The 26,637-nt window shown below is 34.6% G+C and overlaps 1 protein-coding gene across 3 annotated transcripts in view; it reads right to left on the minus strand.

Moving 5' to 3' along the window:
• STK38L (serine/threonine kinase 38 like) overlaps nt 1–26,637 on the minus strand; it is a 112,674-nt gene that overhangs the window by 21,758 nt on the left and 64,279 nt on the right. For all 3 annotated transcript variants that reach the window (XM_072653438.1, XM_072653436.1, XM_072653437.1), the window contains exons 2-3: nt 16,884–17,025; nt 8,147–8,198 (exon numbers count right to left, since the gene is read on the minus strand). In XM_072653438.1, coding sequence (XP_072509539.1) covers nt 8,147–8,198; nt 16,884–17,014 — 183 coding nt within the window. In that variant the 5' untranslated portion in view covers nt 17,015–17,025. The remainder of the gene's footprint in view (nt 1–8,146; nt 8,199–16,883; nt 17,026–26,637) is intronic.

Consider the following 26,637-nt stretch of genomic DNA (forward strand, 5'->3'; position numbering starts at 1 on the left):
ATTGCAAAAGAAGCTATAACAGTAACCCTTTATTGTAAATACATAATATACAATTTACAATACTGTAAATTTACAATAACTGTTACATGCTTTTCACTTTAAAAGAGGAAAACAATATAATCATGCCCTGTAAAAACTTTTTTAAAAATTTTACCATCTTTCATTCATATTCACTCTATGTCCTGTCACATTGATGACACATCACTCTGGGGCTCCAACATTGGAAATGTTGGTGTTACCTTTCCTTTTCCTTACCCCTCATACCTAATACATCTCCAAGATTTTTAGATGGTAACCACTTCATATTCCTTTTCTCTCTGCTCAAAAGCACTCGAGAACAGACTCTTGCCCAGACTACTGCAATAACCTCGTAACAAGTCTTCCCAAGCTTACTGTCCTTGAAAGCCAATCTTTTGTTTCATTTTGTAGAACTAATTAAACTTCCTAGTGTATGGATCGAGTCATGTTCTTCATTCTTCATTCTTCTGCTCAAAAATCTTCAGTGTCCCCTATTGTTTACAGAGTAAAATTCAACCTCCTTTGATTGGCAATCAAGGCTCTCTGTTGTCTGATACCACCCAGCCTTCTCAGCCTTCTTTTAGTAGTTAAATATGGTGATTTCAAAAGCATGAATTCCAATTACTGTCACAGTTTACAACCTAATAGATGGTCTTCAGGATTGCCTATGGCCAAAGTACTCGTAAACATGAAGGTAACCTGATGATGAATCTCAGAGTTTAGCTAGGCTAGGTCTCAGACACAGTCAGTACGGGACAAGGGAAAGAGTACTGCCTCTGGATTTGGAGAAAATGGGTAAATCTTATCTCTTAGTCTTACTACTTTTATGAGCCTGGGCGAGACATTTCATAAGCTGCACCTGTTGCACTCAATGGATCTTTTCCAATTATTAACCTACGATTTTATGGTCTTATACCTCCCAGTCTTATCTCATATGTGCTTTTCCCTCTATACATTTTATATTGCAATCAAACTATACTACTTTTTCTCTAGAATGCTTCCTTGTTGTTTCCCACTCTTATGTTTTTGCTTACATTATTCCCTAAACCTAGAATGACCCCTCTCATTTTGGTCTGCTGAATTTCTACCTATCCCTTAAAATACAATTCAAATGATACTTATCTCTGATGAAATTTTTTTTTTTACCATGTTCACAAAGTACTTTGTTTTATACTTTTTTTGACATACTTATACATATTATTGTATATTGGAACTATCAGGGTGTGGCATGTGTTATCTCCCTTTCAGACAGATGAGTGCAGGGAACTTGTTATCTCCATTTTATGTCCTTTCCAGGATGTAGTATGATGCTCCACTCATAGTCCACTGAATAAATATTTTGTATTAAAGATTTATTTTTTTCTCTCCATTCAATACTCATCCCAAAGTCTACCACATAATAAGCATCAACACATATTTTAAATGACTCCTTGGTGTTTTTCTCCATTTTCCTGAGAAGAACCCGGAATAAAAATTGAGTTTAATGTTCCTCTGCACCCAGGTAAATACCTGAAAATAAATCCCACCACATACTAAATTTTTCCATAGAAATAAAAATAAACGTGTATATTTTTCTGAGATAAACTCTCCTGAACGACTCCCTTGAAGTACCTAAGAAGTTTATCACCTGCTGCTGCTACTCTCTGAAATTTTGATTGGCTCTCCAACTATTCTGGTTTCAAAAAGCATTTTCAGTTTTTACTTTTAGTCTTAACAATGGCCATGCAGGTATTTAGTCATAGAGAGATGGCAAAAGTACGTAACTTCCCCCAATTCTAAACTTCTAATAATTCTACCAAGTTATTTTATCAAATAAGATAATGTTTGTATGCAAACATTTTTCTAAGTGTTTCTATGCAAAACCCAAGTCACTCTAGACATGTTAGCCATTATTGTCTGTTCTGCTACATCAGACTGCAAATACAGGAGAAATTTTTTAAAGAAACTATAGTCCTTGCAAGAGATAATGCTTGTTTTCTGAAGACATGTGATATATCTATGCAATAATGCAAAACTATTCCCTTTCTTCTTGAAATATATTTATTCCAAATTGTCTTATCTTCAATTTGCTCTTTTGAACTGGACCAGTAAGTCCTGAGATAAATATAAGTTTGAGATTTGACATTACTATCGTAAAGAATAGTATATAGAATAATAAATTGTGTTCAACTTCAACACAAGTGGGAAGAAGTCAGGTTTTTTCCACTAATGATCTTTATTATCCAGGTCAATTTTATTGGGTATAGGCCCTCAAAAGAAAAAAAGCATGTCAACAGTGAGATGTAAGAAACTGAAAACAATTTCATCTTCTGTACTAACATAAAAGAACTGATAAGACCCATCAAATTAAATTTAGCAGATACTCAGATACTTAGTGATTTCAATGAAAATTTGGATATGAGGATGGTGAAAATTTTTACAAAATGATTTAGGAGCAAGAAATGAAAAAAGCTAAGAGCTTGAAGAATCCCTCTGAATTGTCACAAAAATATTTTTGAAGAAAAGAATCATGAGGTACTGGACATAGTGAATACCAAATAAAAGACCAAAAAAATGTATAATATTTAGATAAACAGGAAAAAACCTACCACTGTGGGAGCCATTCCCAAGTAAATTGTAAGTCAGAACTGACTTAGAACAAAGATCAAAATTAAAACAAAACTAGATGAGATAAAAATGAGAAAAAGATATGGCATGCTTTGATTTTACCTTTTCAATGTTATTAATGTCAAAAAAAGGGAAACAGATCAAGAAATGGACATTAATAACAACTTTATAAATAAGTTTGACTGACATAAATCAATCGCCACGCTGAGGAGAGCAAGAAATTCTAGAAATTGTCGTGGGCTGCAAAAATACTCTATCTCCTTGCCAATTCAAGAAACAGGGTAACCAAAAACAATGCCAGTGGAAATTATACAATCCATCACTCAACTCTGGATGTTTACTCTGGCTGTCTCCTATGTCTGGAATGTTCTCCCTCCTCCACTCCAATTTCCTTGGCTTCCTTTAAGTCCCAACTCAAATCTTACCTTGTACAAGAAGCCTTCCCTAACACCTCTTAATTCCAGTGCTTTCCCTCTCTTCATTATTTTCTATTTATCATGCTTTGTATATAATTGTTCACATGTTGTCTCTGCCATTGGACTATCCTTGAGGATAGAGAATGTCTTTTGCCTCTTTTCCTATCTTTGGTGCTTAGCACAGTGCCTGATACAGTAGGGGCTTAATAAATGTCCACTGAATTGAAAAAATATAAAACTCATTTGGGAAAAGTGGGAGAATATTCTGTACAACAATAAGCACTGAAGGGTAAACAAGTTCAAAGATCAAGCAAAGTCATCTCTAAGACACTTAAGGAGAGAAATCAAATGAAAAATGCACCAGGACAGCAATCAAATGAAAAATGGATAAGATCTGTCAAGACTTTTACAATAATCTCTCTTTACCACCAAGAACAGTGGTGCTACCATATTTGCACTCTGTCTATTATAAGAATAAATAGAAATAGAACTGAAGAAAACAAAGATGTTTTGGAAAAGCAACTGGACTAGAAAAAAGAAACGTGCAAAGAGGAGGCCTGTGCTAGAGGGTGACGTGACTCAGAAAGCTTGATTTTAAAGAATCTAAGAGTTGGAAAAAAAAACACCTTAGCCCTCATTATGAAAAAGGAGATGGAAAAAGCCAATCCATAGGTCTACTTTCCCATTTCTACAAAATGTTTTCAATAATTCTTGATAAAGTAATGAGAAGGTAACTGCTTTTAAAAATTATATTCTTTAGTACACCAGACATTTACAGTCATATGTTTTTTTTAAAAGTGTGTAGAGAACACAAGATCCTTAAGTGTTTATTGCTTGTTGATTAGGGAAAAAAGCATTTGATTTGCTAAAGAAAATGGCTCTTTTACTACAAGGCATTACACATCTGGATGGCAAAATTATATAGGATTCCTAACAATTAAACAATTAAAAATGCCTTTGTTCAATGACCCTTGATTATTAACAATAACAAACACTATGTCTGCCACTATCACTGAGTCTGTACAATGTAGAATCTATATCAAATGAGAATTTCCTATTGATGGTGAAGTCCTCTGGATGCTTACACAGAGTCCTACATGAAATTCATACAAAACAGTTCAGTCTGACTCTACCCAGGAAAAAGCAAGTGGATGAAGATTATGAAGCAACGGAACAGACAATCCAGAGTTTGCCCACAAATCCAAACATCTGTCATAAAAAGTCAATTTAAATGTCAAATGGACAATGAATTATACTGGTAAGTGAAGAAAAGGGAGATAACAGATTGGACTGCTTATGGGAATATGCAATTTAAAGTAATCCCAAAGAAAAACCTAAATTTTGAAAGACTCTTAGACTTCTCTCAGCCTGGCATAGTGCTGATTTGTCACACTCAAACAGAAACAGGTCCGTGTATATGCAGATCCCTGTATACTGACTCAGAAAACCACATATTAACGTAATCTAGGTTCTACTGTATATTTATTTATTTTGTAAATTATTTCCCAATTCCATGATACTCTGGTCCAGGAAACACTAGGAGTGTTACTGCACATCTCAAGCATTATGGAGAGAGCACTGTACTTAAAGTAAGGAAGACCAGGATTTAACTCTACATTCAAACTCTCACCAGCTGTGTGATCCTTGGAAAGTTTCTTAAATTTCCCATAGCCTCAGTTTTCTTACCTGAAAAGTGAGGAATATAACAGGACCTACCATACAAGATTGTTGTGAGGATCACAAGAGAAAATATATGTTAATATTCTGAAAACCTTCAATTGCAATATGAATGTTAGCTATTATCATTAACCATTATTATTCGGATCTGATCAGAGAGAAAAGCTCAGGGGAATTCACTAACAGAATTATGGAAGACTTGGATACGTACTTCTATAAAATTTTTTGATATGCATGGATGCAGGAAAAGGTTTAATTTTTTATTTTAATCTTAAATTTTAATAATTTAATGCTGAATGAATTAAAATATTTTGTGGAAAATGTTGAAACTATCTGAACACAGTACTTCAGATCTGACCTAACCAGCAGTTTTTAAAAAGAAATATTAATACTCTAAAACACAAACCAATAATATATTATCTAAAAAACCTCAATTATTCGCAGACTCCTTGACACAGAAGAGCTTTGGTAAACAACTGGTTCAACTTTTTACCCAATAGATGGGTCTCCTCTGTAGCCTGACATATTTATTACATGAATTGAAGGACTAGGAAATGTATGAATCACATATAATTTGATTTTTACTTATTAACTGACAATATTCTGTCATCCATTTGAATTCTCTTAAGGAAATGCATTCCACTCAAATTCCTAAAGTGTCCAGTATGCTCTGTTAAGGATTCTATTACAAAATAATCCTAAGATAAACTGATAACAACATTACCAGAAGTCTGTGGTAATCAGATTTTAAAAACATGACTGGTAATGGTAACACAGCTCCCTTACTTGAAAATTCATTCAACGAATATTTATTGAGCATATTCTACATATGTACCAAGTAGCATGGGGGAAATAAGCATGAATAAGACATTGTTCCTAAGACTTACAATATAGTATAATAAACATGGCCATAAAATTTAAACTAATGAAATTGTCAAAATCATTTCCTGAGTCAAGGATTTCAGAATGTACCCACCACAGTCCAATACACCTTGCTAGATTTAAATATAAATAATCTAAGAAGCTCCTGGTAAAACATGACTTAGATTCTAAATTCAATTGTAGTTTAACCCAGCCAAATTTAAGCTGCTCACTCAAATTATCAAAGGATAAAACTGCATGATTTAGAAAATCAATAAAATGCTTGACAGTGAGTGATGATAAAAACCAAGTATCAAAATGGAGCCATCTTTGTTCTGATGGCTTACTTTATTTCCTCTCTCACTAACCATACTTTGACACTGACCATAAAGCAAAGTACAAGTAAGTGCATTGCCAAGAAATATAATTAAGGAAATTTAAAAATTTGGATATGGCATAAAAAGTCAGCTAGTAACATAAACAAGCCTTGAGTACAACAGAATTTGGCATTTCCACTCATGTCAGACACATTCCAGTAGTTTGGGTTAGATTCAAGAATTGATTTGTTTGTAAATAGCAAACTCTGCTAACTCTCCAAATGGCTTCTCTCCTAAGCCATGTTATTCTTTTGACTATACCAATAAAAAACACAAGGTGGCATCATAGAACCATTTGCTTTAAATACTTTGAATTTTAAAAAACTACAGAAATGAATCAATATAAGAATTATTTGAAGTAGCCTCGCCAGAATGAAAAAGAAGACTTTCAATTAAATTATTCAGTAAAAGTAAAGTCATATACTCAAAACCAGCCTCGCAAATTATGTGCCTAAAGCAGATATGCATTAAAAAAAAAAAACAACCTAGGAATAATGAATGTGTATTTTATTTGCTCACTATTTGCTCACAGACTAAATATTTGGGAGAAACTAGTTTAAACATTTTTTTGTGGGATGGTAAATATCCCACACAAGGAAGGAGACAACTAAAATATAGCATAGTAGATACTATACCCAGCCCCTCTTGCTCCATCAACAAGTAGTCTTTAAAAATCTCTACTATTAACATTCCATATGAGTGAAGCATATTGTATGTGTGGTTAGGTTTTCCTAAAATAGGACAAGGAATGTATGGTTTTCTTCGAGTTCACAAATGCTTGAAGGGTATATATACATTATAAACATCTATCATGGAAATAAAAACATGTATGCTGGCATAGATTAAAGGTAATTTTTTATTAAAAATCAGATTGTCTAAAATGCATTTTAATGTTTTAAATTTAATTTAAATTAAATTAAGCAAAATGTATACTAATATAACTTGAATATTCATAGTATTCAAATCAATGTTATTCATGTAATTAAAAAAATCTTTATAATCAATATACTACAAGTTTGTGACAAATATCCCCAAAGGAGATTGGATTAAAAGCCAGATAACCTGGGTCTTGGTTCTGCTTTGCCGCTAATTAGCTGTATGATCTTATGTAAATCACTTAACCTTCGGGATCCTTGTTTCTTGACTGGCTAAATGATCTTGAAATTCCCCTCCAACTCTAACACTCTTAAGGCAAAGAGATGAAACTTCTCTATTAAATTATTATTTAGAAGGGTAACTAAAATTACTGCAACTAACGATTTAAAAAGATCCTATTATATGCAGAGATACTCTGAATCAGTTTCTAAACTGTAAGTTTTTTTTAATATATAGAGAAGTTTTTATTAGTAATAAGTAGAAATGAAAGCATGGGCTCCACTAATCTTATCGTTTTTCCAAGTGCTTATCTATAGAACTAAGCCATTTTCCTTTTTAAAATGTCAAGACTATAAGTAATTGTAGTCATAAAATAAAATGAGTTTGGAAGATCTATCATGGTTAGACACTGTTCTAGTTCCCCTGCTGGTACTAATTTATATTGAACTGGGGGTTCTTAAAGGACCTAAAATCTTGGCATATCTTCCCAAGTTAGAAACTTTGAGTGCACGCCGAGTTATGGACAAAGAGTCTATCATCTTGCGGATCGGCCTATGTATCTTCTGAGAGGCCCATTAACATCAGGTAATGAATTTGAGGGATCCTTGAAATTCATTAAACTGTCTGATTTAGAAGGGTTGAAATCTATATTGATAAAGGGAACACCCAAACTGATGAACTCACAGATTCCTTAAGTAAATCAAAGAAGAAAGCATTTTTGGGGGAAGAAGGTTGGGTTGATGGAAAGTTTTCCTGATTGGCTACGTAAATAAATTTTATTAAACAAATCAACTCACTTCTACTTTAAATGAAACAAAGTGCTTTTGTATATGTTAAGATATTAAAACTACAAAGTATTTTAGAAAGGCATAATTTCATTTATAAAAGAACAGATTAGGTAATGCCTGAGTTGACCTTTTGGTGACTCATGCTAAAAATGGTGACGGAAAATTAGTAATCTGACTTTTTTCCTTTTCTTTAACAGATTTATGACTAAAAGTGATGAAATAGAATGTCTGTAAGTCAGGTGATGATATTCTAAATTATGCAATCATCTGGAAGTATAAAAATTATGAGATACATCAGCAATCTTACCTCTTCATCTGCCAGTCCTTCTTCTTCCATTGCTACCTCTAATTTCTTCTGCCTGTACGAAGAAAAACAAAATGTTTATTTTTAGGTAGGTCTTTGACTCCTGGCTGATAATTATAATAAGCTCCTCCACATTTACTACTTTAGTTATCTAAAGCTAAGAAATAAAGCTTTAGAAGTTATCAGTTCATTGTCAGAGGCATAAACAGTGTGTCAAGTCTTCGACCCCTAGGAAATACAGGGATACACTGCATTTTAAACTTCATCCTGAACTACAAAACACCATAAGGATAACAATGAGATGACGGGCCATGAGACTGCAATGCTCACATGAGATTTTTAGATTGTTTTCATAGAGAATGCATAGGAGGGAAAACTAATTAAGCTTAGCAAGTAGCCTTAAGTCTTGCTTAAAATGTGTTCTCAATGAAATAATTCAAGCAAAGGACAAAGTCTCTTAGATAGATAATATCCAAAATTATATTTAATTCATTTTTCCAATAAGAGGGGTGGTAGTCGACTATAAATCTAAGCCAGGACCGGATCAGAGTGTGAAAATGATAGGTTTTATCAGAGAGATCACTATTATATGGTTTATGTTGAAAAGGAAGGAAACACACATTTATTAAGTTATTATGTGTCAAGCACTACACTAAGTTCTTTACAAATATTATACCTCATTTGATCCTCACAGCAAATCTGAGAGGTTTTATTATTATCTTCATTATTCTATTTTCTTCATTTTACAGTTGAGGAAACTGAGGCAGACAGAGGTTAAGTGATTTCTTGGGATCACACAGCTAGTAAATGTCTGAAGTTGGATTTGAACTCAAGTATTCCTGACTACAGGCCCAGATCTTTATAGAATGCACCACCAGCAGCATTTAAGTACATTACTGGGCCCCTAAAGGTTGTTCCAGGCCTTATGGACAAGATGGCTATCCATCCAGCTGGCACGCCCAGCTCTCATCTGCCTACTGAAAATTTGAATTCTCTCTGAAACAAATGATGATTACAAATATCCAAAAAGAGACTAAAAAAAATGGCTACTTCCACTCCAGAGATTCATTAAAAAAGTTATCCAGAAGCTCATTTGGCAGTAGGAAAGGGGGTCACCAGTAAAGCCAAAGGACAGCACAGGTAAACTATTTAATAGCCTTCCAAAGAATTTGAGACAAGCCAGAGATACATGTCAACTTCAGGGCTTTATATTCAGAAACTGTGAAAGCCAGGGGTTCCTCCTTCCCACTCCCAGTCACTGCAGAGCAGCAGTGCTCAGACCATGATAGCCCAAGGACTAAGGTGTTTAGCATTCTGTCCTGAGCCTCCAAAGAGGGACTTGAATATCCTGCACTCTGACTCTAAAAGATCTATAGAGATCTCGTCACAGAATGTCATAGCCAAAATCCAGAGGTCCCACCACAAAGAAAGAATACTACAAACAATCAGAAAGAAGCAATTTAAGAACCAAAGATGCATGGTCAGGATCACAGAGCCATTACCAAGAGAAGATTTGGGTATACAATATTCCCAAAGGCAGGCTTACAACCAAAAATAACTTACTCTGTAAAACTGAATATAATCCTACAGGGAGGAAAATGGACCTTTGAGGGAATTGGGGACATTCAAGCATTTTTGATAAAAAGACCAGAGTTGAGTAGGGCCTCTAGGAATGTGGAGTAGGAATGCAAAGGTCAAAGACAGAAAGGTCAAATATACTAAAATATTCATCATAACTTTTTTTTGTGATAAAAAAATAGAAACAAAGTTTATGCCCATAAACTGAGAAATGTCTAAACAAATTATGGTATGTGAATTTGATCACAAGAAATGATGGATACAATGAATTCACCGAAGCAGGGGAAGACATATTTACCTTGTTAAATTTTATATAATAAACATACTTCTTCCAAAATAAATTCAACAAATTCAGTTTATTATACATAGTCTCTGTTCTACATTGTATATTTAAATATTTGTTGCTGATTAAGTTCACAATTTAAAAAAGAAAATTTTAATTAAAAAGCTCATATGAACCGAAATAAGAACTAACATCCATTGTTTGTTCATCATTTTTTGAAAAGGATCAAAGGTATCACGGGATGATGTCTTGACTAGAATTTGGATTGGATCTAATGGAGGCAGAGCTGCATGAAGTTGTCAGCCTCATTCTCTCTTCCAGAGTCACTGAAGTGTAATGGCACGACAAAAGTAAGGATGACTGAAAATGGCCCAGAATTCAGTGCATGACCTTGGAGTCTTTGATGTCTGATCAAGCTCTAAGGGCTCCAAAGTTGCTGCAGCAGCCTTCATGACCCCTTTGGAATAGTTTTCATCCACTTATTCCATCAGGACTAACATACTAATATAAAACTATTTTGCACAAATGACAATAATGTAGGAAGCACTCTGAACGCTAGTTCTGGAGTCAAAGAAGGTGAGTTCAAATTTCTCCTCTGATACTATCTATGAAAACTTGGGAAGTCACAATCTCCCTGGGCCTCAACTTCCTCATTTATAAAATAAGAGGGTTGGATAAAAAATCTCTGAGGTCTTTTTCCTCTACAAAGCCATGATCTTAAATGGAAAAAAAAAACCCCAACCAAATACAATATGCCATGTAATTATAATGACCAAGTTTGGTCTAAGAAGGTTGAGACAATGTATCTTATTCACTCTCTTCATTTCAGAAGTGGTGGACAATAAGTGTAGAATATAGCATGCGCATTCAGACTCAGTTACTTTTATCAAATTATTTTTGCTTTTTATTTCTTTTTAAAATCTTTGTTACAAAAAGTGGCTCAGTTGGGAGGCAGAGAGATAAAGTCGAAAATTAGCATAATATAAAATCAAAAGACCAAGATTTAATTGGTATAGGGTACTCTCAATGAAGAAACTCCCTCTACCAACCTGCTCTGTAACTTACAGTCTTAGATTCCATCAATTAAAAAATTGTGAGCATGCTATATATATATATTTACTTAAGTACAAATTATATATATGGTATGACTACATAAATAGTTTATTAAAACAACTTCCATTAAAAAGGTTTACACAGAAATAGAAGATTAAAAAGAATGAGACAAAAATAAAATAATACTTGGTCCTAGGATCAATAAGTACTGGGTTTTACTCAATAGAAGACTGACAAGGCTTGACTTGCCATGTAGTAATATCAATTTGGCAGCTATGGGGAGGCTAGATTAGAGAAGAGAAAGATTTGAGACTAGAAGATCAGTTAGAAGACTCTTGTAATGGGGCAGGTAAAGATAATGAGGGTCTGAAAAAGGGTGGCTGGGAGCCGTGTGAGTAGAAGGAAGGGGGTGGATGTGAGAAATGTTATGGAGGTAGAATCTTTGAGACTTGAAAACTTGATAGGATTTGTGGGGTGAGTGAGAGGTAGATATCAAGGCTGACACTGAATTTGTGAATGTGGGTAACTGGGAAAATGGTGGTACCTTCAACATAAATAAGGAAAATTCAGAAGAAAGGCAATTGGGTGGGAACGTAATAAGATCTGTGATGTAGATTTTTATCTATCCATAATCTTATAAGACTCACTCTGTTACATGAAGACAGAGTGTGACCCAGGTTTATGTGAAGATTATAACGTACTTATTATTCCTGCATTTGCTATGATATTATTTCTTCTTGCCTTATTGCTAAGTAAACAGTTCTGTTTAAGATATAAAAATGTCATCATTGTGATTAGCTGGTTTGTGTAAATGGAAGTGAGTTGGTAGGGGCTCAAGAACTAGAATGGTGGGTAGGAAATGCCCATAAAAGAACATTCCTTAGATGGTTCAGTCATTTTAGACCCTTTGTGACCCCATGGATCATAAAATAGGCCCTCCTGTCCTCCACTATCTCCCCAAATCTGCCCAAGCTCATGTTCATTGCTTCCATGACATTATCTCATTGTGTGCTGTCCTCTTTTCCTTTGGCCTTCAATCTTTCCCAGCATCAGTCTTTTCCAACAAGTCCTGTCTTCTCATTATGTTGCCAAAGTATTTAAGCTTCAGCTTCAATATTTGTCCTTGAACAGTAAGAGTTAATTTCTTTAAGTATTGACTGATTTGATCTCCTTGCTGTCCAAGGGACTCTCAAAAGTCTCCTCCAGCACCACAATTCAAGAGTCAGTTCTGTGCATTAGGTACCTTGAGAGAATTCAGTCCTTTTCTGAGAAACTAGGTCTGCTGGTCTGAGAGTAGGTGGGAATGACTAAGGCAACTCAAAAGCAAGTAGGTATCCACGTGTCCACATGAAAGGTGTGAGGCACTATTACAGCATGGGAAAGTACCATTTGTTCCTATTACATTTATAATAGCAAACCTGAAAAAAGGAAAGATCCTAAAGTGCCTTCTAAATTATCAAGGTAAAATTATGTTAAAAACAGTTTGGCACTGAAAGTATTTTGTAGTATTTTAACTGTTTGATAATTATACAACTATGGAAGCAGTATGACATAGTAAACAGCTGACCTCAGAATGAAGATCTAACCAGTTCTAGACTCAACTCTGACATCCTGGCAGGTATCAAAAATATTTGCAGTATTTTAATTGTTTAATAATTACAAAGCCATGGAGGCATTATGATGTAGTAGAGAGCTGACCTCAGAATGAAGACCTGGTTCTAGGCTTAACTCTGGCATCCTGGCTGTGGGACTCTGAGTTAGTCATAGTCTTTCAGAGCCCCAGGGAACTCCCCTAAGATTGTAAGTAATGGAGAAGAATGCACCTGCATTGGTAGAGGGAAGTTCCTCATAGGCAGTTCCCTACACTAAAGAAACTACAGGTCCAAACAAAGGGAGAGGGAGTAGGGCTTTGGGGGAGGATGGTATCAATGGATGTCAGTATGTCAAATTATTACTGACTAGAACATTTAATGAACTATGCCAGCCTAATCACCATAATGTCATATAACATAGAATTCACATTAATACTATTGCTACAGGTAGCAAAAGTGAATTATTTATGAAAAATGCCTAAAGGGCATCAATCTCTTAAACCAAGTCACCCCAGGCACTATTGTTGATGTTTTTGTTCTTATTGGTGGTGGCATGTGTTTGTGTGTGTCTACTGTATATGCAAACATGCTTGCGTGTGTGTGTATGTGTTGGCATGAGGAAGAGGAAATTTTGTAACTTGCTTCCAAGAAAATACTTCAGAGTAATTTTACAATACAACTCTATCTAAGGAAAAACTCTATCTAAGGCATCTAAGGATGTCATATACCAATAAGCATTAAAATGTACTAAAATAGGACTGGCCTCTGCATTAAAATGACAACCAACTTGGAATAAAAATTATGCAGATGCAAATCTCTGAGTAGACTCAGAATAAGCAACAAAAGAGCTTCCTTTTGAATCAAATTTTCAATCACCTATATTTCTTTTCTATGAAATTAAATCTATGACTAGAAAATAATTAAAGTTTGCCAACAAATACCGATGTCCTTAGAAGTAACACACAGTGGATTAATGACACTATAAGCAAATCTGCATAATTAGCCCTCTATGTCCAAGTCTTCTTCAAGCCTCTTTCCAAAGATTGCCAAATCCTCTTCTTTCATTAAAAATTTTCCTAAAATCCCACATACATCACGAAAACATCTTTATTCAGAAGCAATGTGGGAAGTTCCTTCTGAGCCTACCTTAGGTAAACTTTCAATCCCCATCATTTCCCCACCACCTATTACCCCATAAAAGTATGTATCTTCTTGTTATATTCTATTGAGTTTTTGCACTTGCCCACTTATCTTTGCCCTTTCTAAGTCTGTTGTCATCCACACTCTCTTAAGTTATGGGCTCTAAAGGCCAGAGACAATTTTATATTCATTTTAAATAATACCTCACATGGCATGACACACAGAGAAATCATTAAGAATGCCTTTCGCAATCACAATGACCACTTTTTCTCAACCTCCTGCTTTGTGGACAGGAGAGAAGAAATTAATGAACACAGTGAGGATGTCAGGAGTGGAAGACTGATACCTGAAAGCCTCTCCTCTAAAAATGAGTGCACAATTTCTTTCAGGTGGTAGAAAATGTCACAAAATGTGGACAACAAGCTTAAAGACTGATCTCTGGGCAATTCACCAACATGTAGAAAACATTTTAACCCTGCTATCGCTTAAAGGCAAGTCTAAATGTTGGATGTTCCTTCCTCAAACCTTGTAGATGACATTTTTCTCGAATTCACTTAACACAAATTTATTGTTCAAAGTATCAGAGAGATCAACCCACTCATTTACAGACAAATGAATACATACTATGACACACTATAGTAATAGGTAATCTATGTAAATGTGAGCTTCTATTTTTTTCCCTAGGATCAGAGCAAAGTGGGCTAAAAGGTATAGATAGCATAATCACTTATCTTTTTACTCAAATTGATATTCAGAAGACAGTAGATGACACCAGTGTATTATAATGGACAGGGAACAGGGTTTAGAGGTGGAAAGACTTGGGTTCACATCCTGCCTCAATTGCTCTCCAGCTGCATAACTCTGGGAGAGGAACAACCTGTCTGTGCCTCAATTTATCTTGAATTAAAATCTGGCCCAAGACACTAACTAGCTGTGTTACCCTGGTTGAGTCACTAAACCTTGTTTTCCTCAGCTTCCTCATCTGTAAAATGAGCAGGAGAAGGAAATGGCAAACCACTTCAGTATCTTTGCCAAGAAAAACCCAAATGGTGTCACAAAGGATCAGACGCTATTAGAATAACTGAACAACAACATATAATACTATATGATATGTACTATAAAGCAAAATTCAATTCAACAAAAACTTAAGAAGTAACTGTTAAAATGCAAGGTAGTATGCATAGTGTTTGGGATACAAAACTTAAGAATCCACAGTCCCTGCCCCCAAGGACTTAAGAAGGGAATACAGCATATAAACAGATAAGTATAAGGGAAAGATGTGTTATGTGCAAAGGAAAAGCTAAAGTACTCCATGAAAATTCAGGAAGCTTGTAATCATTTTTAGCAGTGGGGTAGTGAGAGGAATAACACACTACTTCAAAGAAGAGTTAGGCCTTGAAGGAAGAGAAAGAGTTCCACAGGCATTAGAAAAGAGGTAACAAATTCCCCAGGTGCAGGGAAGGTCTGGGTGAATGCAAAGATAGAAAAGTGCTGGGTTTTGATATAAAGTAGAAGATGTAAAGGAAAGGAGTAAGAAATCAGGCTGGAAAGATAAGAAGAAGCTGTCTTATGATGGATCTGAAATGCCAGGCTAAGGGATCTGTATTTTATCCTACAGACAATGAGGAATCACTAAAGGTTTGTGAGCAGGAGAGCAACAGGCTCACATCTATGCATTATTCATATTATTTTGGCAGCTGTGTGAAGGATGGACTGGAAGGGAAGATGCTAGAAGGTGAAAGAAGAGTTAAGAAGCTGTAACAATAACCCAGGATAAAAGTAAGAAGGACCTGAAATGTGTGAGGAGAGAGTAAAGAGTAAGGGGCAGATGAAAGAGATACAGTGAAGTAATATCGAAGGACCTGGCAACTGATTGGTGGGGGCAGTGAAGGAGAAGAAAGGGTCAAAGACGGCGCCAAATCTGAGTGGACAGTGGTGCCATCAACAACATCCACAACGACAACAACAAAAGAGAGAAACAGAAAAGGGGCAAGTTTCAGTAGAAATATGAAGAGTTCAATTTTCAACACAGAGTTTGAAATACCAGAAAAATATCCAGGTAAAGCTGTCCAGCAAGGAATATTTGACCAAAATAGAGGAATGTTTTTAGACCTCAGAAAATTTATTTATTCATTCAAACGGATAATAATTAAGGACCTGCACTTTTTACCAATGTTAGCCGAAAGATATGGCTAAGGCAGTAAGATGGTCTAATATTTCCCTTTGGGAAATGTGTGTTCTAATGTAGTCACCCAAAAAAATAGCACTGTATCTCCAATATTTACTGAATGCTACTATGTTTGTATAATGTCCTATGCTACATGGTGTAGGGGATACAACAATAAATAGGACATCAGTCTCTACCCTCAAGTACGTAACAATTTGGTAAGTAGCAAGGAGTACAAAATGCTATGCTATCACTTTTGACAGAAAAGATCAGAGAAGGCTTCATAGAGAAGATCTTGTCTGAACTGAACCTTATTTAGAAGGATTTTAATAGACAGATGTAGGGACACCGATTTTCTCCTGGGATACCTTCTCTACGATCCCTACCGTGAAAGCAGACAATTTTGCAATTTTATAACTTATTACATATTTTAAGTCAGTCTTGCAAAGTACTAATGGCTATTATCATGAAGACGTAAATTTTCTCAATTTGTCATTTTTGTCTCTAATTCTGTAGCCTGTTTAGGGAAGGTTGGCCTAAGCAACCATGTAAACCCATACACATGTTTCAAAACGTTAGCTACTACCAATTGAAAAAAGAACCAGCTTGGGAATATGTCCACTAAACACAAAATAAAAAACATTTCAGAGCCATAACACATTTTTCCCCACTATAAAATTTTATATGTGCTTAGTTTGAGTGTGATATGGGTACTTGTTTGATCTGAACTGAATATGTCTTGAGAGAGTATTTCTAGAAACCAAACCAATGAGTAAATGAATTTCCACTAAGTGTAGGCTACTCAGAAGTAGAATGGCTTGTTCCATGCTATAAAACTTCTTAATGGAAAACATGCTTGTATTCTGACCAATTAATGTAACAGCTCAAGCAACGTAAGAAATTGACTCAGACTACTTTTTCCCATACCTGGTTTCTCTTTCTTCATGCTGTAAAATTAGGTTGCTGTAGAAATTCTCCAATGTGAGTTTAGCTACAGTAACTCTTTCCCGGGTGTGGTTGCTCATGGGAAAAGTTGTAGTCCCCGCAGTCATTGCCATAGTAACAGATACTGAAACAGAATATATTATAACAAATTACTCAATAGAAGAAACTTTCTTGACAAACTCCAAATGGTTTAATTTCATTGGAAAAGGGTTCTATCCAGGGTTCTATCCAGAACAGTTAAGCAAATCTAAGCATTTCAAACCATAAAATTACATGAAACTAACTAGTGGAGAAGAAGTGATACCCATTAACCTAAAACAAAGGTGAATGATCCATGACAAAACAAAGAAAGAATTGCAACAACGTGATAGGGAGAACACATGAATTATTGTATGTATTCTACATACATACACATGGATGTTTCCTTGCAAATGGCCAGATAATATTTCAGCTTCCTGAATTCCAAAAAGCATATGCCAAGCAAAGCAGAAAATTACTGCTTTAAAGTAAAACTCACCTGCTATGATAAAACAAACGTCCAGAATCATTAGTCTCATACCCAAAACAGAAGAACAAACAAAACAGAGCCTAGTAATGCAGTAGTAGAAAATAAATTCACCAAACCACCTTGTATGTATTTATTTAATGGTTCACATAAATTATCTCAATAGCTTTTCACGCTCAGGGGAGGGGAAAGTTGAACAGAGAAAGCACTGTACCCATTTTATAGATGAGGTGATAGATTTAGAAAAGTTTAAGTGACATGTCCAGAGTATGGGTGGAGCACAGACAAGAACCTTGACCTACTATCTCAATCAATAAGTACCAATCATATGTTCAGGAACTATAGAATAAGAGTTAAGGATACAAAGACATAAATGAAACAGTCCAGGCCCTCACAGAGCAGGACACACACACACACACACACACACACACACACACAATTTTAAGTTTTAATAGTTATTAAAACTCTATGTTTGAGAGACAAGTACCAAGAGAGCAAAAACAACATCTTCTTAAATGAGAACTGTGCTGATGAAACATGGTATATTGGAAACATCATCAGACTAGGAACCTCATACAGGATGTCCTAAAAGTCTCTGAATAGTTTTAAGTTTTGTTTGTTTGTTTGGTTTTTTTTAGCTATTAGTTGGTCTGTACTGATAGGTCTATACTATAGGATGATTTCAATAAGCATTTTTTTTAGACAACAACAATAATTTAATTACTAAAAGAGGTTTGGGAGCTCTTCTTGCCTTTAGGAATATGGAGCAGAAAGTGGCATGGTAGAAAACAGACTCCTATCTCACCAAAGTCTTTCTAACTTTGGTATCCAGAATGGTAAGGTAGAGACAACATGTGATTTGGAGTCTAAGGACCTGAGTTCAAATCCTAGCTGAACTATTTATTTCCTGTAACTTGGGGTAAGTCATTTAACTTCCCTGGGCCTCAGCTTCTTTACCTGTACAATGGGGTTGGACTTGATGACTTCTTTTTATTTGTTTGTTTTTAAATTTTATTTTTAGTTTTCAACATTCATTTCTGTAAGTTTTAAATTTTCTCTGCCTCTCTCCTCTCTCCAAGATGGCATGTAATCCAATATAGGTTCTACATATACATTCTTATTCATCATTTTCTCACATTAGTCATGTTGTATAAAAGAATTAGAACCAATGGGAGGAACCATGAGAAAATCAAAACAAAACAAAACAAAAAGATAGAGCAAATAATATGGTTTGATCTGCATTCAGACTCCATAGTTCTTTCTCTGGATGTGGATAGCATTTTCTATCATGAGTCTTTTAGAACTGTCTTAGATCTTTACATTGCTGAGAAGAGCTAAGTCCAGGAGGACTTTGTGAATACACATCATACAATGTGGCTGTTACTCTTTACAAAGTTATCCTGGTTTTGCTTATTTCATTCAGCATCAGTTCATGTAAGTCTTTCCAGGTTTTCTGAAGTCGACTTGGCTCATCATTTCTTATAGCACAATTATATTCCATTACATTCACACACCACAAGTTGTTCTGCCATTCCCTAACTGATGGGCATCCCCTCAATTTCTAGTTCTTGGCCACCACAAAAAGAGCTGCTATAAATATTTTTGTACAGGTATATCTTTTCCCTTTTAATGATCTATTTGGGATACAGAGTTAGTAGTGGTATTGCTGGGTCAAAGGGTATGTACATTTTTATAGCCCTTTGGTTCCAAATTGCTCTCCAGAATGGTTGGATCAATTCACAACTCCACCAACAATGAATTAGTGCTCCAATTTTTCCACATGTTCTCCAACATTTATAGCTTTCCTGCTTGTCATGTTAGTCAATCTGATAGGTGTGATGTGGTACCTAAGAGTTGTTTTGATTTGCATTTCTCTAATCAATAGTGATTTAGAGTATTTTTTCATATGACTACAGATGGTTTTAATTTCTTCCTCTGAAAAGTGCCTTACTAACAAGCATTTGTAAAGCACTTACCAAGTCCCAGGTACTATTATTAGATGATCAGGATATTTAACTATCTTTCCCTTTGAGTTGCCTAAGGAACAAATATTTCTCATATTGAGGAAGGCATAGGAGGTAGGACACTTTGTATTGCTAGCGTTTGGGTTCAATTTCTTCTCAAAATTTTACTTTTCTGATAGCTTAGTATTGAAAAAGGCTTGGCTTTTTATAAGGAATTTGAAAGAAGAGGAGATAGCTGGGACAACCAAGTGAGCAAGCAAAAACTCATCCTACCTGAAGGTAACATAGAATGGTGCATTCATTACATTCTCATGAAGCTAGTAGAGTCAAGATGGTGGGAAAAAGTTATGGACTTTGATTAGACAACCTGGGTTCAAGTCTCATCTCTATCACTTATTAGCTATGTGACCTTATATAAGTCATTTATCGTCTTAAATCTCCTTGCATATCAATGAAGGTAATAGTCATACTATCCTCCTCATGGATCTGTTATAGTAAGAGTCACAGACTCCATCCCACCACACTGTATTCCAGTCATCTATTTGCCATACAATTGCTCACATACACATTACTTCTTCCTATCATGCCACTTTGATTTCTCAGACTAAAACGCCCTTCACTCTAAACACCCTCTCTATGTTGTCTTTCCCTACTATAACATAAGCTACTGGAGAACAAGGACTGTCTTACTTTTTGTATTTGTATCTCTAGTGATTAACACAAGTGCCTATCAAACAGTAAGCACTTAGTAAATGTCATTGGTATATATTTGAGTTATTATCAATAACAGGTTGTTTTTTGGGGGGGGGCGGTATGTCCAACATTAAAGATCTAGTCTGGATAAAACATAGGTCATCAAAAATAGTTCAGGTTATCGTTAGTCCAGAGGAATTTTTAAAAATATCACAAATTTTAAAAAAGTGATTATTCTTGGCAAAAAACACTCATGTTCACCTCAAGTAGATCTGAACCCCTTATGCTTCTAGGTCTTTAGAGTAACCACTAAGATTTCTTCTCAACTAGAATTCCCCAGGAGAGGAAGGAACAAAAATGATTAAAATTGAAATCCAAATAGGTAGACATAGTAACAGAAATTCAGTAGGTAGACATAGAAAGAGAATATACTTTCAGGGGAAACTGTACCAAAGGGCAAAGTATACCTGACCCTGTCACACAAGAATCCAAAGTTTAAGTAACCCAGAAATGTAGTTGCCAAATTCTAGAACATCAAAATGAAAGAATCTTGCAAACAACAGAGGTTGTCACAAATCAAGGGAAATCAGTTAGAACCATGCAAAACTATATGCTAATCATGAGAAATGAAAGAAAATAGAATTAAATAAAACATTTGGCGATATAAATTCATCAAGCAAAAGCAAACTTTAAAATAGGTAAATAGGTCTATGCAAGCAAAAAATACATCTGGCAGATATATCAATATTTGCAAATAGCAATGAGAAGACAAAACTATTTTGTTTTCTAGAAGTTCTACCTTATCTGAAGGTGATAGCAAGAACAAAGAGAAAATAATGATGGATAAGTGGTGTTCTCCATGAAAAGTAAAACAGGTAAAATAATCCTTGATGAGGCAAGATATAAGAGGAAGAAGTGAGTTGATATTTTTAATAATGGGACAGGACCCATGAAGATCATTAAAACAAAAGTAGGAATATGGGAAGGGAGGAGATCCAGAACCACATTCATATCTCTTCTGGGGAAAAGAGAAAATGGAAATAAGACAACTGTCCTTTAGAAATCTTATCTTATCTTAAAGAACATTAAGAAAACAAATAGAGAACATTTATGTGTAAACTCCATAAAGATAGATACTATGTCCATAATAAGTGCTTAATTATTATGGCCCAGTCACTGTGGTAAGCACTGGGAAACTGACCTAAATGTGTACTACAGGACGATAATCTAATCTAAATAAAAAGCAGATCAAAGGACAAATCCTAGAATCAATAAATAAATCACTTTGAAGTAAATGAAAACAGGAAGACAAAGTACTAATATTAATGAGATTAAAGCAATTTTTAAAATAAAATGTATATCTCTCTTAACAAAGGCAAAGAGATAACTAATGAAATGAGCTTGCAATTAAAAACTGGAAAATTAACAAATTAATAATCTTAAAAGAAGTATAAAAGAGAAAATTTTGAATACCACAGGGGAAATTGAATTGAAAACAAAGACTATTGAGCTGATGTACTAAACAAAGAACTCTTCTCTAAGAAGCCTAACTAAATTGACAAACTATTAGCAAATTTGACTTTAAAATTAAATGGACAAAATAAAGAAAAAAATGAGAACAAATTCACAATGAATGGGGAAGAAATAAAGAAAATTATCAGAAAAGTTCTTTAACCAATTGTTTGCCAATGAAGCTGACAACTCAATGGTAACAGATGAATATTTATAAAAATTGATCCTAAGCAATTCAGTCTCAGAAAAAGAGATTGAAAAAACTATAAACTCCCAAAGGAAGGCCAACAGAGCAACTAAACAAGGTAAGATTTATAATTGGATTGCATCAAATATTTTAAGATCAAGTAATTCTTTTAAAAAAATACAGAGAAGGCATTCTGCCAAAATCATTTTATAAAGCATATATTCTCCAGATAGTCAAATTAAGGAAAAATAAAATGGAAGAACTAGACACCTACATCACTCACAAATATTGATACAATATTTAAAACAAAATATTAGCAAAGCAACTAGATTAATATATTAAAATACTATGGAAAAATTATATTAAGGGTTTAACATCAGAAAAACAATCAGAAGAATCAATCATATTGTTAATAAAACATACATTATTATATCAACTAATTTAGGGAGAAACTTAAAATATGACACTCATTTGTATTAAAAATGCTTTTTCAAAAAAGCGTTACAATGGAAATTACTTAAGATCATCAAAAGCATTTATCAAAAACCAGTAGCTAGTGTTTTTTGTAATTGAGAAACACTGGATGCTTTCCCAATAAGATCAGGGTGAAGCAAAGATTTCCCCACCACCACTATTATTTGTAGAGAAATAGAAATGCTAGCTATAGTTATAAGGAAAGAAAAAAGAAATCAAGGGGATAAGAACTGGCAAAAAGGAGATAAGATTATCCCTACTGACAGACTATATTACATATTCTATATTCTATATTCTACATATATATATTATATATTCACCTGGAGAATCCTAGAACAGGATTTTTTAAAACCTTTTTTTATGTCAGAGATACCTTTAGAAGTTTGGTAAAGCCTGGGAAAAAACTCAGCATATTTTTAAATACATAAAACAAAATACATAGAATTACAAAGGAAACCAATTATATTGAAATAATTACAATAAAATACTCTTGAAAAATGTATGGGTGAGGAGCAGGTAGGTGGAGAGATAGCAACCTTGGAATCAGGAGGACCTGAGTTCAAAACCAGCCTCAGACACTTACTAGCTGTGAGAACCTGGGCAAGTCACTTAACCTTGATTGTCTCAAAAAAAAAAAAAAGTATATGGACGACTGCTTAAGAAGCTTGGAGAATAAATAAGACACTAACAAAGATGATTAATAGCTTCAAAAATGAAGCAAGATAAAAAAATAAATACACACAACCAATTTATTTATGGATGAAGGACTGATATAAACGTAGCCATAAAATGAGATTTACAGAAGTAAAGGAGGTCTACATAATTGGAGATGTAATTCAGTGTTCATGACTGATGTATGCTAATATAATAAAAATAAAACTACCTATATTACTCTACAGATTTAGGGTAATCCCAATCAAATTATCACGGGGATACTTTGTGGGGCCAAAAGAACAAAATTAATAAGAAAGAACAAAAGGTCAAGAATGTCATGAGGGAAATTATGAAGATAAAAAGGAATGAAGGGAGACTGCATGTTATAAAATAATAATTGTAAAAATTATCTGGTACTAGATTAAAAAAATAAAACTAAATAAACAAAATCTAGTGTTTTACAAATTCAAGAACACACACTATTTGAGGAGGATTTCTGTATTTGTAAAAAAAATTTGAAAAACACCATAAAAATGAAGGGAGTAAAAAAAAGGAAAGGTTTTACAATTGCAAGGGAAAGATTCACAGGTAGACATAAGTATAGAGGTAATGTTATAGTGGAAGGAGCATTGGCAGAGTCACTAGACTTGGATTCCAATTTCATCTCTGAAGCTTCTGTGACCTTAGGCAAATTATTTAACTTCCTTGGGCCTCAGTTTTCTCCTTTGTAAAATATGAGGGACTTGGAATAGATAACCTCTGTGGTCCCTTTCTTTTCTAAATCTATGGTCTTGCAATATGTGATAAGAAGAAAAGATAGAGATTAGAGGGGAGAAAACTTTTGTATCAAAGCATTCAGAAGACAACTGACTTTCTGAAAAAAATGCAAACTAGCCATCTGAGAAACCTTTCAAAATCACTAATGCTAAGATAAATGCAAATTAAAACAACTTTGAACTGTCACCTCGTCATACCCATCAAGTTGCCAAGGAAGACAGAAGAAGCCAATGCTGTGGGAAGGCAAGGACACTAATTTGCTGCTGGTAGAGTTGTGAATTGTTTTATCATCTAAAATATGACTTAGATAGTAGGTGAAAAACGTTTCTGAATTATTCACACCCTTTGGTGGGGTAATAAGGTTTATCCCCAATCTCTCAAGGAGGTCAAGGACAGAAAAAAAAATCCCACATGTAACAAAATATTGACAATAGTACTTATAAAAGCAAAAAAAGATGGAAACAAATTAGATCTATCAACAGAGGTTGATATACAAGAATATAACAGAAAATCCTATAAATAACGAAGAATATGAGAAATTCAAAGAAATATTGGAAGACCTGATACAGAACAAATAAAGTGGAATCAAAGGAACAACATACATAATATAAATAAGGACGATGCTAAAAGGTCATTAATTTTAGGTCAAATTCAAAGAGCAATTTTGACTTTATTAAAATTAAAGCATATATCTTTCTGTGAACAAATAGCAAGCAACGAACAATGTAAATTATATTCTTTCACTTTCAATCACTATATTATGGAAAAGGGAAGGATTTATATAGTGCCCCTACTATGTACTAGGCATTCTAAGTACTTTACAAATATATCCTCCTTTGATCTTTACAAACAACCCTGCAAAGTGGATGTTACTGTTTTCCCCCACTTACTGAGGCAAACAGAGGTTAAGCAACTTGCCTAGAGTCACACAGCTATCAACTGCACTTTGCCTGGCACGTAGGCACTTAATGTTTACTGAGGACACCTTGGAACTCAGGTCTCTCTAATACTATGCCCAGAGCTTTATCTACTACACTACCTATTTTATATCATCTTACTGGTTTTTTTCCTATGAGAAAGTACCATGGAGGGAAGTGAATTGCTTATGGGAAGTGCCTATATTAAAACAAAATTCACAAATAACAATCATAAATCAATTTTAAAAAGAACATAGCAAACTCAAGTTTCCAAACCAAAAGTATTTGTCAAATGATTACATCTACAGATGTAGCCAAGGTGTAGGCACAAGGTTCCATATTTATATTCCCTGTGTATTAGATATATTAGAGAAAGAAATGGCAAACCACTTCAGTATCTTTGACCAAAAAACAAAAACAAACTAAAAATCTCATAACCCAAATGGAGTCATGGAGAGTCAGACAGGACTGAAACAACTAAATGATTATTATACAAGTATGTGAACCCGCTTTATACAAACAAATCAATCTCAGTGGCTGATTTTCCTGTGAAGCTAGACTTATCAGTTTTAATTCTGGATATATATATATATATATATATATATATATATATATATATATATATAGAGAGAGAGAGAGAGAGAGAGAGAGAGAGAGAGAGAATATATAAAGTAAAAGTTACATTAAATGATTAAAGCTATTGATCTACTTTCAAGAACAAAATTCATCTGGAGATGCAAAAATTCAAGAAAAGTCCCAACTCTTCAAAATAGTTTTGGCCAAATGGTGTTTTGGGAATTTAAGCAAAAAACAAACAAAAAACCATATGCACACAGATGTACACCAACATACTCAGTTGTTTACCATCAAGTTATAGTGTAACTGAGCCTATAAGGACCTTAGTAATGAATGCCAAAGAATGAAACAATAGGACCTAACAAACCACAGATCCAGCCAGCTGAGTGACACTTATTATATTGCAAATTCATTCCCCTAATGGATTTAACATTGTGCTTTCCTTAATAAAGGCTTTTCTGTAGCCAGAAAAGAACAGGATACAATTTGCAAGTCTAGTGTTCCTGAACTGATAAAAACAGCTCCGGGTACTCTTGAATTTCCTGCTCAAGTGTTTTCTCCAGACTTTCCTATTCACCAGAGGAGACATTACCAGGGGTTAAGTCCAGAATTCTTTGATTTTATTATGCCTGAAGAAAGGCGATAACAAATCTGGCACTAAAGCAAAGACCTATAAATAGAAGTGGCAACTCCAAAGATTTACTAGTGAGTCTTTAAAGCAGAAAAATAGAACATCTGAGTGGTGGAATGTCTTGTTTGGCTCAGGGGCAGTCAGGTGGTACAGAGGATGGAGGACCAGGGTCTGGAGTTAGGAAGACCAGAGTTTAAATCCGGCCTGAGACACTTATTAGCTGTGATCCTGGGCAAGTCACTTCATCTCTGTCTCGGTTTCTTCAACTGTAAAATGGAGATAAGAATAAGCACTTACTTCCCAGCGTTTCTGTGATGGATTTAATAGGTACCAATGTGCTTAATTAGGAACTAAATTTAAAATACAAATTATTTTTTCTTGATCTTTAAAATGAGTGTGCAAATTATTAAAGCTCTTTGGAGTCTTAGAAATTTGAAATAGGGCAGGGAGGGAAGTTAAACTGTCATGTCAAGATTTGAACTCAGGTCCTTATGACACACCCATTCTTCATCTACTGTACAATATTACCACTTAATGCTTAATACTGGGTCTTAACTTTTCCATTCCTCTTTTTCGTCATCTGTAGCTGTCCATTTTATAGATGAAGAAAATTAGGGACAAAAAAAAAAGTTAAGCAGCTTACCGACCCTTCCACACCTTGTAAAGGCATAGTCCAGCTTCAAACCCAGGTGTCGACTACAGGCCCAGCCTTTTTTCCATGACTGGAAACACTGGCTCTAATTTAACTGCCCTGTGAGGTCGGCAAGATCAGGGTTATTATCCTTATTTTATACATAAGGAAACTGCTGTTAAGAGAGGTTAAGTGGCTAAGGAACAAGAGAGTAT

This window comes from Notamacropus eugenii, chromosome 3 (assembly GCF_028372415.1).
Source record: "Notamacropus eugenii isolate mMacEug1 chromosome 3, mMacEug1.pri_v2, whole genome shotgun sequence".
NCBI lineage: Eukaryota > Metazoa > Chordata > Mammalia > Diprotodontia > Macropodidae > Notamacropus > Notamacropus eugenii.